At 32.6% G+C, this 18,214-nt stretch overlaps 1 protein-coding gene across 2 annotated transcripts; it reads left to right on the forward strand.

Annotated features, from left to right (window-relative positions):
- The first annotated feature begins 5,923 nt into the window (after positions 1-5,923).
- On the forward strand, positions 5,924-16,349 carry LOC141684753 (uncharacterized). Of its 2 annotated transcripts, none has more exons than XM_074489861.1 (10): positions 5,924-6,045; positions 10,317-10,473; positions 11,304-11,407; positions 12,920-13,146; positions 13,230-13,481; positions 13,606-13,673; positions 13,775-14,150; positions 14,973-15,026; positions 15,822-15,883; positions 15,963-16,349. In XM_074489861.1, exons 3-10 carry the CDS (start codon positions 11,320-11,322, stop codon positions 16,015-16,017), a joined length of 1,182 nt encoding a protein of 393 aa, XP_074345962.1. In that variant the 5' UTR covers positions 5,924-6,045; positions 10,317-10,473; positions 11,304-11,319; the 3' UTR covers positions 16,018-16,349. The 2 variants fall into 2 exon arrangements, with proteins under 2 accessions (XP_074345962.1, XP_074345963.1); XM_074489862.1 differs by lacking the exon at positions 5,924-6,045 and adding an exon at positions 7,106-8,141.
- Positions 16,350-18,214: the final 1,865 nt, after the last annotated feature.

The raw sequence follows: 18,214 nt of genomic DNA on the forward strand, positions 1-18,214 counted from the left end.
CTCAAGCCACCTCTGTATCCTCCCAACATGATGCAGTTGTAAAAATGGGGTCTAAAGAGACTCTAGATACATCCTCTCAACATGGTGTGTCTATTGAAAAGAGCATTTAACCCAATGCACCCTGTACAGGCACAGCCTACACCTGAAGCAATTCAAGTGTATGGTAGGAGAAATAAAGATGATACACACAGTGAGAGCACATCTTTTGAAGCTCCCTCATCCATTCAGGGGGAGCTGCCAACACTCACAGCTGAACAACAATCTCTCATATCTCAAATTTCTTCTCTACCAACAACACTTGAATTCAATTCTCAAGTGCAAGCTCACTCAAGTGACCTGGTTCAAGAAACCTTGCTCACCACCCATACAATTCATTCAGATGGTGAGAGGCTACTAGCTGGGATAGACCTTGATGACACCATCAAAACCATGGGGGATTCATCAGTTTTTACTGAAGACCCCATGGAGATACTAAATGCACCTTCATGTGCAAATTAGTCTTCACAGACTATAAGGTTTGAGGGTAGTACTCCTGAGGGGAAGCTATCTAAATCCTCTCCAATTCAATTGAAGGTTCCTCATGAAGGAACAACTCCCCTCAAAACCCTATCAGAAATTGCTTTGGCAGTTGATGCTAGGAGTACAATTGCCAATGATCCTGCAATGAGGGAGACAAGTTTATCACATTCAAGTGACAGTGCTTTGCAAGAAGCACAAGGGTTTGAGGCTGGTGTACATGACAGTAACACAGTCAAATTCCCTCCAATTCAATTGGAGGTTCCCACTACAAGTGGAGAATAATACACTGTCAAAACCACAGAGCGGCCTGTGAGTCAAACTGTGACATCAGTCACAGGTGGTTCTAATGCTCAACCTTCTACCTCTCAATCACATCTCATCTCTCAATGGCTCCAAGACACTGCAAATCAACCATTTACAATTGAAGATCTTAGGGTTGATCAACTTGGTGGCCTGACTAAATTCTCACAACAACTACTCACATCAAATATGTCCAATCAAGACTACCAAACTATCATGCTCTCCTACCAGGATGATGTTGAAGAAAATCAAGCAAAGATTGTTGATGAAGCTGGTCAAGATGCTAACTATGATGCTTGGTTGGACAAGGAGTTTTCAATTGAAATGGATGTTGTGTTGGCAAAATTCAGGGAGGAGTACATTACAATCTTGGGAAGCAATGCCAGATCCCTCACTCCACAAGAGGTGTATGATGCCATCAATGAGGTCTACAAGGCTCAAATCATGGCTTTTAACAATTTTGAAAAAGCTCTACAAATAACATTGAATGGTCATCAAGACAAAGTAATGAAGCTGGTCAGAGAAAAGATGGACCAAATCATCCCTTTTCAAACTGAGATCAAAACTCAATTCAAGCACTTCTCAGAACAGATGTCTAGATATGATCTCAGGGGGATTGATAAGAGTTAAATCAACTCAAGGAATCATTTGTAGCCTTACACAAAGTTGTTCAAGATCATATCAGTAAAACCAATGACACAAGGTTGAAGTTGGATCAAATGCACACTACAAGATACACTCCTTCACCTTTGGTCATGGATGAAATTCAGAAACTTGTGCAAGCTACTTTTGGCTAATCTACTACTATCTCTGCTACAAGCTCCTCTTCTCCAGACATCCAAGCACTCAAGACTCAAGTAGCTTCTTTGGCTAACTACAATGCTTCTCTCAACACTCAAGTTCAAGCTTTGACTTCTCTAGTCAAAAGCCAACAGACATACATCAAGACACCGGTGGACTCTCACAGGGACCTTCAAATGCAAAACTCTGTTGCTTTGGGAGCCATCATGGGAAATATCAACATCCCTCCACCATCACTTCCAGAACAGATAAGGCCTGAAATTCCTACCCCCTCCTCAAGCCTGCCAACACGACTAAGGGGGAGTTAGAGGCTAGGTTGACAAAATCCAGATCATCTCAACAAGTCCAAGATACTGAAAAGAACTTAAATCAAGAAGTAGATCTTGACATGGAGAGACTCATTAGGGCTGCTGAAGGACCAAGTTTAAGCAGAGAATTTGATGAATTGCTTAAGGCCCTAAAAACTTCTCTCAATGATAATCACTTCACATAGAAAAAGGCCCTAGACTGGACAATAAACTACTTAAGGGTGGTCATGGTGAATCAAGACAATTTTCTCCAAAAGGGGATTGTGGTCAATATAAATGACTCAGGGATAGACAGATGTATGCAGGTGTCCCTCAATTATCCTGTCTCAAGGAGGGCATCTGAATTGGACATTATGATCAACAAAGTCAAAGTTGTAACTCATGAAGATACCATGCTGCTAACTGAATTGAAGAATGCACAAGTGGTTATTTTTCCTAAAGCATACCTACAGCCAAACAAGGGTATATTATACATTTTTCCAAACACCAGACACTTCAAACATTTTCAAATCCCTAAACAATATGTCATGGCCAATAAGAAGCTTATCATGATTCTGGAAACTGACTTAAAATCAAAGAAGAATAAGAATAATGATGATGTAGAGATGATACAGCTTTTGGGGAGATACTTGAGTGATGCTAAAGCTAACTTGCCTAAAATTCAAATCAACAAGGATAATTTGGATGATGATGAACAAAAGAAAGATGATCAAAATTCTTCTGGCTCAAATTCAAGTCAATCCACTAAGCCATCTGGAAACAAGGGTGGAGAGAAGAAGAAGAAGGATGATAAGAAAAATGATGAGTAGAAGAGAGCAAGTGAGAGAACGAGCAAGAGAAGACATGATGGTTCAAAACCACAGCAAACCCTAAAAATCCAAACAGCTCTAGCTCAACCTCTAGCCAAAACTTCTGTATCAACAACCTCAATCAACAAACCACTTCCAACCTCTAAACCAAAATTTATATACAATCAAACAACTTACTCTTTTCTGAAAATTCCAATCATCGCAAGCCAGACAAATCTCAAGAAAATCATAGCCTTACCTTTAGCCAAGCCTTCACTAAAAGTTAATCTCAAATCTGTTGGAAGAAAGCCTAAGAAAGACAAGCTTACAGAGAAAGGAGAAGTCACTGAAAGGGCCATCTGGAACTGTTTCAAGCAATCCGACTTTCTACCTTTGAAATGGTGAATCTCAGATGAAGATCATTTTCAACAACTTGCTGAGGAAATAGTCAGAGTCTGGGCTTCCACAAAAATTAAGAGAATAATAAGTTTGCTAAAGGACAAGGATACTGCTACAAGGACATGGAGATCAGTTATAGCTGAATGGTTGATTACAAGGGAGAAAATAAGAAAAAGAAATAAGGCTGAATCTGAAGAAAGAGTGAGGAAATATGATGAGGAAATAGAGATGTTCATTAAAAGATCAGAAGAACTCAAGGCCAAAGGAATGAGTAGAATCTCTAAGGATGGGAAATTTCTAAACATCAAAACTGGTGGATTCTCAAGATTTAGGATTGATTTACTAGATAGTGGTTATCCAAAGGTAGCAAGACAAAAACTTGTAGAAGCTCTAAGTGGAACACCTATAATAGAAGAACTTGAGATTCTTGATCACTTGAAGGATGTTCTTAGGGAAGAAGCAGATACAAAAACTGTCTTTATCTGATACTTGTAACCATTAAACTTTGTAAATCTCCTAATGTATAAAAGTTGTAATTCTATCAAGCTTTATGTATTGATTTCATTTTCCATTTTTTTTAACTTGGGGTTAGTCTTGTTAACATGAATGAATTTGTGTTAAGCAATCTTCTCACAAATTGGGGGAGATTGTTGTGCAAGACATGCCTGTACTTTAACAAGACTAAGTCAAATTGACAATTCTAAGTACGTTGTATTGTAATCTTAGTTTGCATTTGTACATGTAACATTTAAAGTCTGTAAAAATATAAAAGAGCAGACTGCAGTCTTTTTGTTTAAACATCATCAAGCTTAAGGATTCTATCTGAAAGAAGATCAAGAAGATCATACCTCAGAAGAATTATGAAGAAGCTTGGAGTTGAATAAATCTGTTTAGATAAAAATATTCTAAGTCAAAGATCTCTACAAGTCACAAATTTAGTGTTATAGAGAAGTTACTCGAGAACTCCAAATGACTTATCGAGAAGTCAGAAAAGCTTATAGAGAACTCACAGAGATATCGACAAGTCAAATTGAAGACATGAAGATTGGAGATATCGACAAGTCATTTCCTCACTAGAGAACTTAGAGATCGACAAGTCAACATTCATTAAAGAACTCCGAGTTATCGATAAGTCAAATTCCAGTAGAGAACTCAGAGATATCGATAAGCCAAAATTCACTAGAGAATTCTGAGTTATCAATAAGTCAAATTTGACTAGAGAACTCTGAGTTATCGATAAGTCAATAAGTCATTAGAGAAATCAGAGATATCGATAAGTCAAAGTGAAGATATGAAGATTAGAGATCTTGATAAGCCAAAATTCTCCTATAGAGAACTCAGAGATCTCTACAAGTCAAATTTACTATGGAGTACTAGAGATCTCAATAAGCCAATATATTTATCGAGATGTCAAGTTCTCAATAGACCAAATGGAGATCTCGAGGCAAAATCTCAAAGTACAATTTACAGATCAGTTCAATATCCAAGATTTACAATCAACAAACAATCCAAATAGCTGGATTGCCAAGTCTACAAAAAGCAGCTTGAAGGATGTGCAAGATCAATGGTGAAGATTAACTGACAAAGGAAGATCAAAGTAAACATAAGATGCTAAGATATGCTAAACCAAAAATAGAAGATACACTTTTCCTGAAATGGAAATGATAAGTGACAATTTACTAAAGTTAATAGCATGTCTAATTGTACACTGTGAAAACCAATAGAAATTTATAAAGTTAACAGTGGTCCTTTAGTTAGTTGCAACATTTTGAGATAGAAAATCTTATAACACTCTCAAGAAGAAACAAAGCTCTTTATTAACAAAGAGCCTAGAATTTTTGTAGCAAAACATTCTTAATTTTAATATAAAATTAAGTGAGTTTTGAAAGATCTGTGTTCTTGATTATTGCATGTTTGATTTCTGCAATAACACATTTCACTACAAGATTTAATTAACTTTGTTCAACCATAAGAAACTCAAGAAAAACATAAAAACAGTGAAATACATTCAACCCCCCTCTGTGTGTTAAATTTACCTGTAAAATTATATTTGAATTATTAATTTTAAAATTAAAAAAATTGACCGATCATTATGATAGAGTTAATCATAACTACAGTAAAAACTCGATAAATGAATGTTCGATAAATAAGTAATCTCAACAAATTAATATTTTTTATGATCATGGCTTGAGCAAATTTTTTTAATAAACATTCTCGCAAAATGCGTTAATAAATAAAAAAGATTTAGTCTCTATAAGTACTATTTAAATATAGATAAATAATTATAATAGTTCATTTAATATATTTATATATATAACTACATTTAATTAAATATATACTTTCCATTTTATTGATCATTATTGGTTTATGACTGAGATATTAAAAATAAGATATGGAATATATGGTTGATTATATGTAACCGATCTTCTCCGATTGCCGATTTTTAAAACAAGGACTACACCAGGTGAATAAACATAATCGTACTTATTTCATGCATACATGGATGTAAAACTAATTTAGAATGTTAAAGAAATTAACATAATTAAATTTCACATATATATTATAATCATAATAAATTTTAGGTACATTTGAATATAAAATATTGTAAAGAAATTATAAAAAAGTTTGAAATAATGTCTAAAAGAATAATTCATTTATTGATAAATAAATAAAATATTAATTAAGAGATAAATAAATAATCTGTCTAAATTCTAAATGAATATGTAAGCTATTTATTTATCGGAATTTTAGTGTAAAATTAAAAATGATGATAAATTATTGACAGAAAAATGATGATAAATTAAGATACTTTTGGGCCGAAATAGAAAGGGGGTTAACCCGGAAAGAATCTAGGGCACGGCTTTTGGGGTTTTTTCCAATTCAATTTCACTCATTCCCCTGCACTCACTCACTCCCCTCTATCTCACTAGGTATCTATCTTTATTTGCATCTCTCTATTTATCTTCACGTTTTTAACTTCTTTTATTTCTATATATTCTCAATTACACTGTCCTTTGTTTAATTATACGACTTTGTTTGTTTGTGTGTGTGTGTGTGAGTTTAGAATATACCTGTTTAGTTAAAATCTTATTGCCATTTCTAGTATGTTTTATTGAATTCAAAACTGTATTCGTAGTTCAGGGTAGACTTACATTGTGTACTGGCGTATTTCTCGTATTCTTCGATGGTTTTTTTTAAAGACAATTGTTATTTTACTCTTTCTGGACTCGTATTCTTAGTTAAAATATAAATTTAAGGTCGCTATTAGGCTTATTAACTCATTTGAACGGTATTGTAATCGATACCAATTAGATTTCTACTTTCTGTTTATAGTCAGTGTCTCAGTGTTAATTTGGTAATTGTAATTTTGTTTCTCTTTAACTGCATGTGCATGGAGTTCACTGTACTTTACATTTATTAGATTAGAGTTAGTTGTATTTTACTTGGTTCCGTAAGTTAATAGGGATGGGCTTCGGAACACTTTGGGGTCGGCATCTCGGGGAGAGCTATCCTGCCCCTGATCTCCACCCTAACTCACTCCCAGAACAGGGATTTTTTTTCCTCCCCAATCCCCGCTCCGAATGGGGGATTTAACATTTTTTTATCAAATAAAATTTTATATTTTTAATGCTTTTTAAATAAAAACAATTTAATAAATAATGATATGTAAGTATATCTTGTATTAAATATCATATTTTAAATAGCATTTTATATGTATTTATACTAAAACATAAAATTAAAATTATCGTAATTAAATCATATTCTATTCTGGAAATTTAATATATTAAAAAGATTAAAAAAATTAGAATTTCAAGTATGTATATACATTATATTTATTCATAAGAATTTAGTTAGTATACATTATACCAAATTCAAGTTCAAAAAAGTATCAATAGTTCAATACTATATTTTATGCACCTTTCTAGAGCTCAGAGTCTAAATTATCTTGAAGTTTTTGTTAAAATTTACTAAGCAGGACAAATTCGTTTCATAACATATTCCTTTAATGGTCCGTGAGATGACATATTCTGCCCATGAGTAGGTATCTAATAACAATGAGGTTGCATAGGAATTTTAGGATATCTAGTACCCTCTTGGTTCAATTAAACACAAAGGATATTGTTAAACACATGGATATTATTAAACCCAAAGGATATTTAGTTTAGGATAGATCTAAACAAGTATATTGGATAACATATGGCAGCAGAAATTTCAGATAATACTTGAAGTAAACATAATCTTGTAAGTTGTAAACACATGGCAAAGCGATACTTTCCCCCTCAAACCTTAAATTTATATTATTAATACACGTTTTTTATAAATTCCAAGACGGCTATCCTTTTTTCCTCTTCAATTTCTCATTACCCTTCTCTTCCTCTTTCAGCTGGTCAAAGTGTCCAATTTACATCAAAGAAACAAACACATAACAAGTGTATGTCCAAGAGTCCGACACAAAACATAATAGCTGCATTAACACACACATTCTGTTACAAATTTAGTTTCTCCAGTATTATCAAGCAGTGGAAGAACTAGAGGAGGGTAGGCTAGTTTACAATCTCAACCGAACTTCAATCATCTATAGAATATATATATATAACCTTGCTTTTAAGGTAAAAAAAATAAAATATTATTCCCACTTGTCTTCCAAAAATTAACAAAACAAATTTTTAGCTTCGGCTTTATCAAAAATCCCGGTTCCGCCGCCGCTACCGTAAACTGAAAAGGCATCTAAAATTCAAGAAAAATAGGAAGGAGGGAATAAAAATTATATAAAAACTACACAAACCTGGTTGATCAGTAATAGCCTTAGGATAAAGTAGGATGACTTCTGCTAGCAGGTAGGTGGTCTTCTAATTAAGTTAATTGACTGATGAGCCCTTGTTGAACATGGTGAAGAAGAAGAACAAGTGAAAGGTTTATGAAAAGGAGCATTAAAGAACTTAGGGGTAGTTATGGTAAACCCCATTTTGGTGGCCATTTTTTATGGTGAAGCTATGGAGATGGTGATGAACAAGAGAAAAATGAGGTGTGCATTTGATATAATTTTTACAAATTGGAAAATGATAAAATCAAGTATAAGGCTACTTTCTTCATGTGTGGAGGAAAATTTGTGAACAAATCATGTGTATATATTCTCTATTTCTTACGTTATGGTATGCCAGGTCAACAACAGAAAAATGCTCACCATCTGCCACGTCCATCTGCCACGTGCTCCTTGTTTCATGTGGTTTCCTGTTTTCCACTTGTTCTTCATCATTCCACGTGTGCTTATCTTTTTTCTTCTAATATGTACTAGAATTGTCGGAACTAATCGCCGATTAAATGCTAGACGGTGACTAATGGACTTGATTATGTATAAAATTGGGCTAAAAATCGGTTTTGGTAAAAATCTGTCGAAATCGGTAAAAAAATCGGTTTAAACAGTCAAAAATTGGACTTATTGATAAATATTAGTAAAAAAATTAAGATAATAGTCAAAATTAAAAAGATAGAAAGTGTAAAATAAGAAAACAAATATTATTCTCGTATATATAATTATTAATTTATACGGTTCAATCACAAACTTAGTTTTTCCTCTCAAATTGATCCTTAGTTCAAAAATTAGATATTGAAATTTTTAATTATTCAAATCAAACAATATATTTAAGTATTTATATATACATATATGTTATTATATATATGTATAACTAAAATAATAAAACAAATGTATATAATAAAAAATATAAAAATATTATAAGATTAATTTTGATCGGTGATGCGATTAATTTTCGGTTATCTGATTAAATCCTGAATGGTGTCTTTGCTCTCATTCCCGTCTTTTACAACAGTGTGAAATGTTATAAAAAGTTCTTAAATCTAGAAAATTTAAAATTAATATGTTTTTAAGTGTAAAAGATGAATTAATTTAAAATTTAATTTTTATTCACAATACATATAATGAGTGAACTTTCAAGAAAACCTTCTAAACAATAACTAGAGAACCCGAAACTTAAAATGTAGTTTTAAGTATTTTGATTCAATTACAAAATAATTATATTATTCACATTTAAATATACATTTCAATCACTGATTAAGTATTACAAAAGAACATAAAATTTTCAAAATTTTAAATAAATTTATTATGAGATTCAAAAATATATAAATTTCCCAAAATTTATTATACTCAAAAACTAATTCCAGTTTTTTTTAGAATCTTCTTAAAATTTACAAAAATTGTTGATTGTTATAAACTTTTTAAAAGATTGTAGGAATATATTTTTCTTTATAATTTTGAGATGGTTCACTCGATATATTTTTAGAGGGTTAATTCTTTAGTCTACTTTCAAATAAATTTTATAACCTAATGGTAATTAATTATCTCTTGTCATCCCGGACATGATTCTCGCTTATCCAGAAATTTATAAAATAATAAATACTATTTATTAATTTGTAAACTACGTAAAAAATGTTATTGTTTATTCTTTTAGAAATTATTTTAACTTTTTTCATAACCATTTTAAATTAAATCAAATCAAACATACCCATTAAGTATCGCTTAAATATCGCTTAAAGCAGTGTTTGAGGAGGGTAAGATGTACGCAGGCCATGCCCCTGCTCCGAAGAATAGGAAGACAGTTTCCGGGAAGACCTCGACTAAGTGCATGATATAAGTTCTATGTGATAAATGTAAACAGTAACAAAAATGATAGATATTAATACAACAATAAAGTAAGAAAAGTGCACTAGACAAACCTGAGCCCATGGTTATTCACATGGGACGTACCTACAAAGGCCGCCTCTCAGAATTTAAGATGCTTCGTGTTCCCATACTTACTGATATTTATGACACCACTAATCTCGCAATATCTCATCTACTATAATGCATTTTTTGCCCCCAACCGATATATCTTTAATCTTTAACTCCTCACTCTATCCTGATTTCCGTCTCCATTTTGTCAAGTATTTTCCTTACTTCAAAATCTGAAATCAGGAGAAGGGGTGAAGATGGGGGTTCTGGAATGGCGGTTTGGGTAGGGGGTTGTGGAGTGGGTGTTTGGGTAGGGGCCTTTGGAGTGGGTGTTTGGGTATGATATTTTGGATTGACATTTTTTTATAACCATAACGAAGGAAATAGAAAATGATTAATGAATTTAGCAACCTTTTTTATCATCTATAAATTTGATAAATGTAGATATGTTTAATTCTTTTAATTAAAATGCAGATCGTGTTTTTGGGCCAAATCGTGCTTTTGGGCCAAATTAGAAAAGGGGCTTAACCCGGAAAGAATCTAGGGCACGTCTTTTGGGGGTTTTATCAATAAAATTTCACACTCCCCCTGCCCTTGCTCAATCCCTTGCGCTGCTGCTTCTCCGCTAAAGGTATCTCTCCCTCTCTCTCTAATATACATTCTTAATTGCTCTGTATGCTCAATCACAATGTCCTTTACTTTCCTCTATCTATACAACTTTATGTATGTGAGTTCTTTTTTGTCATATATGTGTGTGTGAGTTCTAGAATGCTTCCGGTTACTTTAAAGCTAATAGCCATTTCTAGAATGTTTTGTCGAGTGATAAACCATGTGTAGGTAGTTCAGGGTGGAATTATATTGTGTAATGACGTATTTCTCGTATTCTTCAATTGTTCAATTTAAATTCAAGTGTTATTTTACTCGGCTTTGTTCTTTAGTTAAAATATCAATTCAAGGTCGATATTAGGCTTAATAACTCATTTGAACGGTATTGTAATTGATACCAAATACCAATAATATTTCTACTTTCTGTTTATAGTCCGTGTTTAATTATGTAATTAAAGTTTTATTTCTCTTTAAGTACAAGGAGTTCACTGTAATCTACTTATACTTGATTACGAGTTACTTGTATACTTGGTTTCGAAGTACCACAGTCAAGTTCGAAAAAGTACCAATACTATGCACCTTTCTAGAGCTTAGAGTGTATATCCTTTTGAAGTTTTTGTTAAATTTTAGTAAGCACGGCAAATTTGTTTCATGAAATATTCCTTTAATTGGTTCTTTAGATGACATATTCCACCCACGAGTAGGTATCTAATAACAATGAGGTTGCGTAGGACTACCAAATAGGAATTTTAGGATATCTAGTACCCTCTTGGTCCAATTTAAAATATAAGTTACATCATCGTTGATTTGAAATTTACTCTCTTTTTTTAAATAATATTTATGCATCATGATCAGGAGTGGGCAAAAGAGAATGTCTTCTGAGACAGTAAATGGGGCATCGGTAGCCAATTCATCTGTGACCGATTTTAAGCATGATAAGAGGAATTTAGATTTACCAGGTAAGATACTACAGTATTTCATTTTATTACGTAGCATCTTATATAGACATTGCTGTTGTATAGTGTCCTTTTGCTCTTTATCTCTCCCATTGTAATTGAATTTGCAAATGCTACAAGTCTGGTACTGTACACGGTGTTAATACAAATTACCAACTGCTATACACTTAGAACAAAAACACAAGTCCTCAATGATCTTGGGATTAAATTATGAATCAATTTTTTTTCAAGTACAGATTTTATTACATTTTTTTGGTAGATATATGGTACTTTGACATTTTAAAGAATTATTAATGTTACAAAGACCAAGATATGATATTGTTCTAATAAAGATTTTGATTGTATTATTCGAAAGGTTATGTTAGTTTATCACTTTATCGAGACATGGAAGCAGTTGAAGTTTGATAAAACTTTTTTCTATTAAGCAGAAGCCTGTGATTTAGGATCAAGTATATATATATATATATATATATATATATATAGTATTCGAGTACGGACAGTTTTGTAGTTGACAATAGTTGTATTTTCAAGATTGGCTATACACTAGAAAATGGTAATTTATCAAAGGGGAGAAATACTTGTGTTCGATACATACTGGTTGGCTAGTAGTGTTTTAGTCCAAGACACTTGGTCAAATGTGTCATTTTTGTCAGTAACAAAATTTTATGGTCCATTTGTGTAAAAAGTGAAAGTAGCTTTAATGTTATTAAGTTGAAATCTTGAGTAGGAAATACTTGAATTGGTACTTATTTGATATTCGTAGTTTGACTTGACAAAAATCAATAGTACCCTATTGGAATGTGACCTTCAGTTCTTGTCATTTTGTTATTTTTTTGCATCATGTAAGTTATATACTGTTGATTTAGATGTCCATCCTGGCGATAACTCATAGGTAAGAAGGTACTTTCTGCTTAGAACCATGAAAGTAATTTTAAGTAACAAGCAACTTGTAACGTGTAGCTCACAAATCCCTAAACATCCCTTCAGACAATTAAATTGTCTGCAATCTAATGAGGATTAGTCTGCTGTAAGATCTTGAGGTGCAAGTGTTCTTAGGATACAAATGTTTTAGATTCTGAAATGAAATACTTATTTAAACATAATAACTAAGTCAACAATCTTGAAATTGTTATATAATTTTAAGCTATATATCTTTTGCAAACTATGTACGTCTGAAGTTAAATTTGAAACCTACTATTTATGAAGTGATACAATCTTATTTGAGCACCCAATAAGGGAGAGACTTTTTTTTTTGCTAATTAATTACACACACCAGGAAGGCAGGAACAAACTCCTGACCTTCCGCAAGTGGGACAAGAGCTCAACCACTATTGCTTCCTAATTTGTAAATTCCTGCAATTTAATATCGGCTATCATGATTGTACATATAAATGATTTGCATGCATGTACTGTGTTTGGGAGTAGAATTTAGTTTAAAACATAATACATGCCCTTATTTTAACATTACTGAAGTTTATATATATTCTGATTGAAAACGGGTAAATATTCTGCCAGAAAGCTCAAACTACAAAGTTAATAGGGATGCCTATTGCTTTACGGAAGAAGATCAAGGTTATTCATGCGAGCAGGTGGGAACCTCTAGTGCTAAGAAACGTAGAACGAATAGTACAAGATATTTCATCATTAAGAGTTTGAATCATGAAAATATTCAATTATCTATTGAGAAGGGAATTTGGGCTACTCAACTCATGAATGAGCCAATCTTGGAGGAAGCCTTTCATGTAAGCTGACTCTCATTTTGATAAATATGAATTCTTCTGATTATTTCTATAATTCTCAGAGATTAAAAAATATTTTCTTGCAGAGTTCTGAAAAGGTGATTTTAATATTTAGTGTCAACATGAGTGGTTTCTTCCAAGGATATGCTCAAATGGTGTCTTCTGTTGGCTGGAGAAGAGACAAAGTTTGGAGTGCAGGAAGCGGTGGAAACACTCAGTGGGGGCGCAGTTTCAAGGTCAAATGGCTTAAGTTACATGACTTGCCCTTCCAAAAGACTCTTCATCTAAGAAATCCTTTGAATCATAATAAACCTGTGAAAATTAGTAGGGACTGCCAGGTAATATTGATTATTAATTTATGAAAATTTTATTTGGTCCTTTTGTCTTGTATGTCAATGTCAGTTATTCGGTAGCAGAGCACACGGTTTTTTTAGTGACCTATTTATATTCTACTCGTTTCAGGAGCTACCTCCGGATATTGGAGAAGCACTTTGTGAGCTCCTTGACGTTAATAATGACAAGCAGATAAGGTATTTCTTTCTATATGCAATATTGCATTGTATGTAAATAACAGTAAGTGGCATATATTGGTAATTAGTATATATTAGTAATTAGGAATTGAATTTGACAGGGACAACCTTTCATTTGAACGACCTCATGTAGAGCCTTCATGGTCTGCCCGTGACGAGGAATTTAATTTTCCTCCGATACCTAGGACAGTGGGAGGAACTTCAATGCTTTATCCTTCTTTACTTTACCAACACCAAGTTGAATCGAGTAGACCCCATTTTGCACATCATAGATCAGCTCAGACATATCTTCGTGATAATTCACCTGTCACCTCCGGGTCTCCAAGAATTGCTTGTGCCGAACGTTCTCATGCCAAAGGTGGTGAAGTGAATGTTGATTTTGATAATGGTTGCTCTTCTCAATTAGATATATGGAGATTCCCTGCAGAGGGAAGCTCTGTTGGCAGTGTCCTGACTGATGATGATATACTTGAAATGGTATTGCTTCACCATCTTAGCTCGTTAATTATCCTTAACCATCTTCCTGCATAATTAAAGGCTGGTACTTTGAATGTGGTATGAAATTTAAACTAGCACAGTACACCTATTTTAGATTTTTACGCATCTGTTTGTGCACATCTGTTATTCATAATTATCATTCTAGTGAAATCATTCTGTTTTTCCATATGCAGAACTATTTTTTGAAAATGAAATGGTTTTTTTTAATAAAAAGTTCCAGTCATTTGCTTTTTCCTTATAATATTTTTGACAGAAATATTATAATATACGCAATAAGGAAGAGAATGTAATGTTGCACTCTTATATTTCTGTAGACGCCAGGCACTACCTGATATATAATTTGTTGCCATAGATGCACTAAATATTTCAAGGCAGCGGGGATCAAATTCCTTATATCCGAAATCATATTAAAATCAGGTTACTTCTATCAAATATGATGAGATCAGATTCCTTATACCTGAAGGACGAAACCATATTATAATCAAACTACTTCTATCATATACGATGAATGGAAATTCAGTACCTTTTGTGCAGAAAAAAGAGAGAAGAGTTGAAGCGAATGAAGACGCGTCTTTCTTTGTTGTGTTTCTCCCATTATTCTAGTAAAACACAGTACCTCCTTCAGTTGAGTGTTGTGGGGACTAATGTCTTTCGGTGTCTGTAGATAGATGTTTGTGAATATTATCCTTGATTAATGCATAATATACATTGTCCCTCTTTCTTTCTTTCTTTGTTGTATTCCGAAATTTATCCACTTTGAGTAAAGGTATAATTAGTCTTTTTTTTTTTGCATAAATGCAGACTTATGAAGAGTACCTGGAGGCCCATAACAAAAACAACATACCATACTATGCAGTTAGTATACTTTCCTGATGCTCTCTCCTTAATGGATATGCTACTTTTATATAAATTTGTGATTTTCCTTTTCCAAAGTACTTGATGATATCAGAGTTGCATATTTAAGTGGTCTCAACATCCTACATCGGAATCAGTTTTTGCGTATTCATTTGGATTTTGTGCTGTCAAGGGCTTAAGGGTTATTGTGAATATTAACTAGAGTAGATGTAGCAGTACATATTAGTCACCTGTAGGTTTCTTGGCGAGTACAGGCGAGGTTCTAGCATGAATATAAGCTTATATTTAATTTGTTGGTCCTCTAAATGAATTAAAATAGGAAAAGGTTATCTTGTTTTCAAGCTCCACTTCAAGAATGTAAAATATCATTCCAGGATCATCTAATCTAATAATATAAATGTTTTGTCATGACTCGACTTTGTTCATTATCTCATAAGCTGATTAACAGTATTAACTGCTTTTCACTTTTATCTAATCAGAACAGATCAATATATCCAAACCTGTTTCTCACTTTCTTGCAAATAATTCTAAGCTAGTAATTTGTTTATTTGCTAAACATCCAAGCTTATTGTTATACATAAATTTTTCAAGGACTAGGGGTAGCCATGATTGGTAATTCGACCGTTCTGCCTTTGATAAGAGTCAACTGTATACTCCTGTCCAGATATGGAACTTGTACCTCGGCCTTTAACTTTATTCTCTTAATGTGGTTGTGGTCTTGAAACAGAGTGTTTTTGAAGATATGTACAAGGTTCTTTTTACTAATAATGTCATGTAAACTCTGATGCTTGACAGGCAGCTAGACCATCACGGAAAAGTCAAGAGTCATCATCTACCAAAGAAAAGAGTGATGATTCGTAAGTGTAGTTAATTGGCTGCTAGTACCATTATGTGCCTTGTAGTATTCATTGTGTAATTTTAACTTTAATTTTGCAGATACTCTCGAAAGGGTCGAACACACAAGAAAAGTCATAAGCAAACTCTGGAGTAACAACATTAAAGAAGATAGCATTCTCAATGTGTATATGATGATATTGTACTATTATTTGGTTTCATCATGGGTCTGTCATAATGCGCATGTTGTACTTTATTACATGAATGCCCTGAAGGAACTTGAGTTTTTAATTGCTCCAACCAAACCTGTACAAAACGTAGTAGGAACTTGAATTCTGATTCGTCATCGTACGTTAAGATTCCCCATCCCGATTATTATGTTTGACTGAGATGAATTTTATCATTGAAGGATTGAAATAAGTTTATTTGAACGTCAACATTCTTCAGTTGTGTGCCTGTATTTTGTATAGAAGTGTGTTCTTGAACAAAGTATTTTTGTGATCCGAGTAGCATACTATATGACATGTTACTGCTGTTCTAAGTCTAACTATGTGCATGATTATTTATTCTATCTATTGTATGATACTGATATCCCAAGTGTGGTACTGATATTCCAAGTGTATTATTTTAAGAGCTTGATACTCATAAAAAGTATTTTTAATGTAGATACACTAGGGATAATCTGTAGTTGCACAACTTGGTTAAAAAATTGCTGCTCTATTAAATATACCCTGTACTCATATAACTTGAGTAAATTTATAGATATTTTTCTCTAATTTTAATTAAGTTCTTCATAAAATTTTAAGTTATTAAAATCGCACTCTCTTCATAAACTAGTGGATTATTGCAACAAATTGGTAAATTGAGATAACAAATTAAATATAACAAATTAATAAAATATGACATTAGGAGGCATGGGGTGATTTGGTTATCTTTCTGGTAATTTTGTGGAGTACACCGAAATTTGTTTGACTCTTATTTTTGGTACAAAATGACGACACTAAATAAAAAAAAAATAGTAATAATTATAGCATGTTACACGATTTAGGTTTGGTACCCGATTTAGCATGTTATATCAAAGTAAGAAAATTATCTGAGCTCTTAAAAGTAGATATTAATTTATCTCAGATAAAAAAGCTACAAATAATTTTTAACCTGCTCAACTGCGCCTGTTTTTTTTTTAATTTATCTCGATACGAAAACTGAATGTACTTTCATTGACCGATTTTTCAAATACTCATTTTCGTTATCTCTGATCAAATATTCACTTAAGTTTAAGAAGTTGTTTGGTTTGAAAAGTGTTATGAGTTGAAATCAGGAATTGGGTTAAGATGACATGAGGTTGAGTTATCATTTATGATTTTGGGTGAGTGGTGGAATGAATATTTTAAATTCAAAATAGTTTTTAAGTTATTAATTTTAGTTAATTTAAATATTATTTTAATTATTATATTTAATTTTAGTTCATTAAATTAATTTTGTATTAAACATTTATATTTGATTACTTAAATAAAATTGGAATCATATAAATAAAATTGATTCCTCATACCCCTTACTGATATCAGTCTCTCCCCTTCGATATCAAAAACTCATATCTCGTAAATGAATGGGTTTGCTGGAACAAAAATTATAAATCAAATATAAGGTGTATGCGGTTGAAATGAATGAAATACTTAAATATATCGGAACGCCTCTAACCAAACGACACTTAAATGGGTTACCTGGCAATTCATTCGTGTCGTATAATTTCGTGTCGTATATTTTCGTGTTTCGTATACTCGAAGGTCAAATACAAAACCGACATGTTTAGAATCCGTATATTTTCGTGTCGTGTACTTTCATTTCGTTTCGTGTTTTTCGTGTAAAATTGAATATTAATATTAATTAAAATAAATAAGTAAATAAATAAAATATAAGATTTTTAGGTACAATTTTATGAAATATAAAATATATATTTTTAGATGACATTTGTATACATATTATAAAATTAAATACCCATTTTAAAAATCAAGATGCATATATCTATTATAAATATACATATATTCATTATAAATATTAATATTTAAATATAATACTTTTTTATGTCGTGGTCGTATAATTGAAGTGAAAACACAAAACCGACACTAAATTTCGATCGTGTATTTTCGTATTCGTGTATTTTCATGTCGTGTACTAAAAAGGCAAACACAAATACTATATTCCTGTGTCATTCATGTCGTGTCCAAAATTATCCGGTTTCATTTACCACCTCTTTTCGCGTACACCGCTTTCCGAGTACACCCGAATGCTCGTCCAATTTGACCAAAAAAAATCGAGAACATAAATAAAAATAGTAGGGGTGAGCGCGGTGCGGG

This window comes from Apium graveolens, chromosome 9, assembly GCF_009905375.1.
Source record: "Apium graveolens cultivar Ventura chromosome 9, ASM990537v1, whole genome shotgun sequence".
Lineage (NCBI taxonomy): Eukaryota > Viridiplantae > Streptophyta > Magnoliopsida > Apiales > Apiaceae > Apium > Apium graveolens.

What these genes read in the sequence shown, in the direction of transcription:
- LOC141684753 (XM_074489861.1), top strand. Translation starts at nt 11,320, where the DNA reads ATGTCTTCTGAGACAGTAAATGGGGCATCGGTAGCCAATTCATCTGTG. An exon ending in TCTTGGAGGAAGCCTTTCAT is followed by an intron (nt 13,147 to 13,229) that starts GTAAGCTGACTC and finishes ATTTTCTTGCAG; the next exon opens with AGTTCTGAAAAGGTGATTTT. An exon ending in AAAGAAAAGAGTGATGATTC is followed by an intron (nt 15,884 to 15,962) that starts GTAAGTGTAGTT and finishes TTAATTTTGCAG; the next exon opens with ATACTCTCGAAAGGGTCGAA.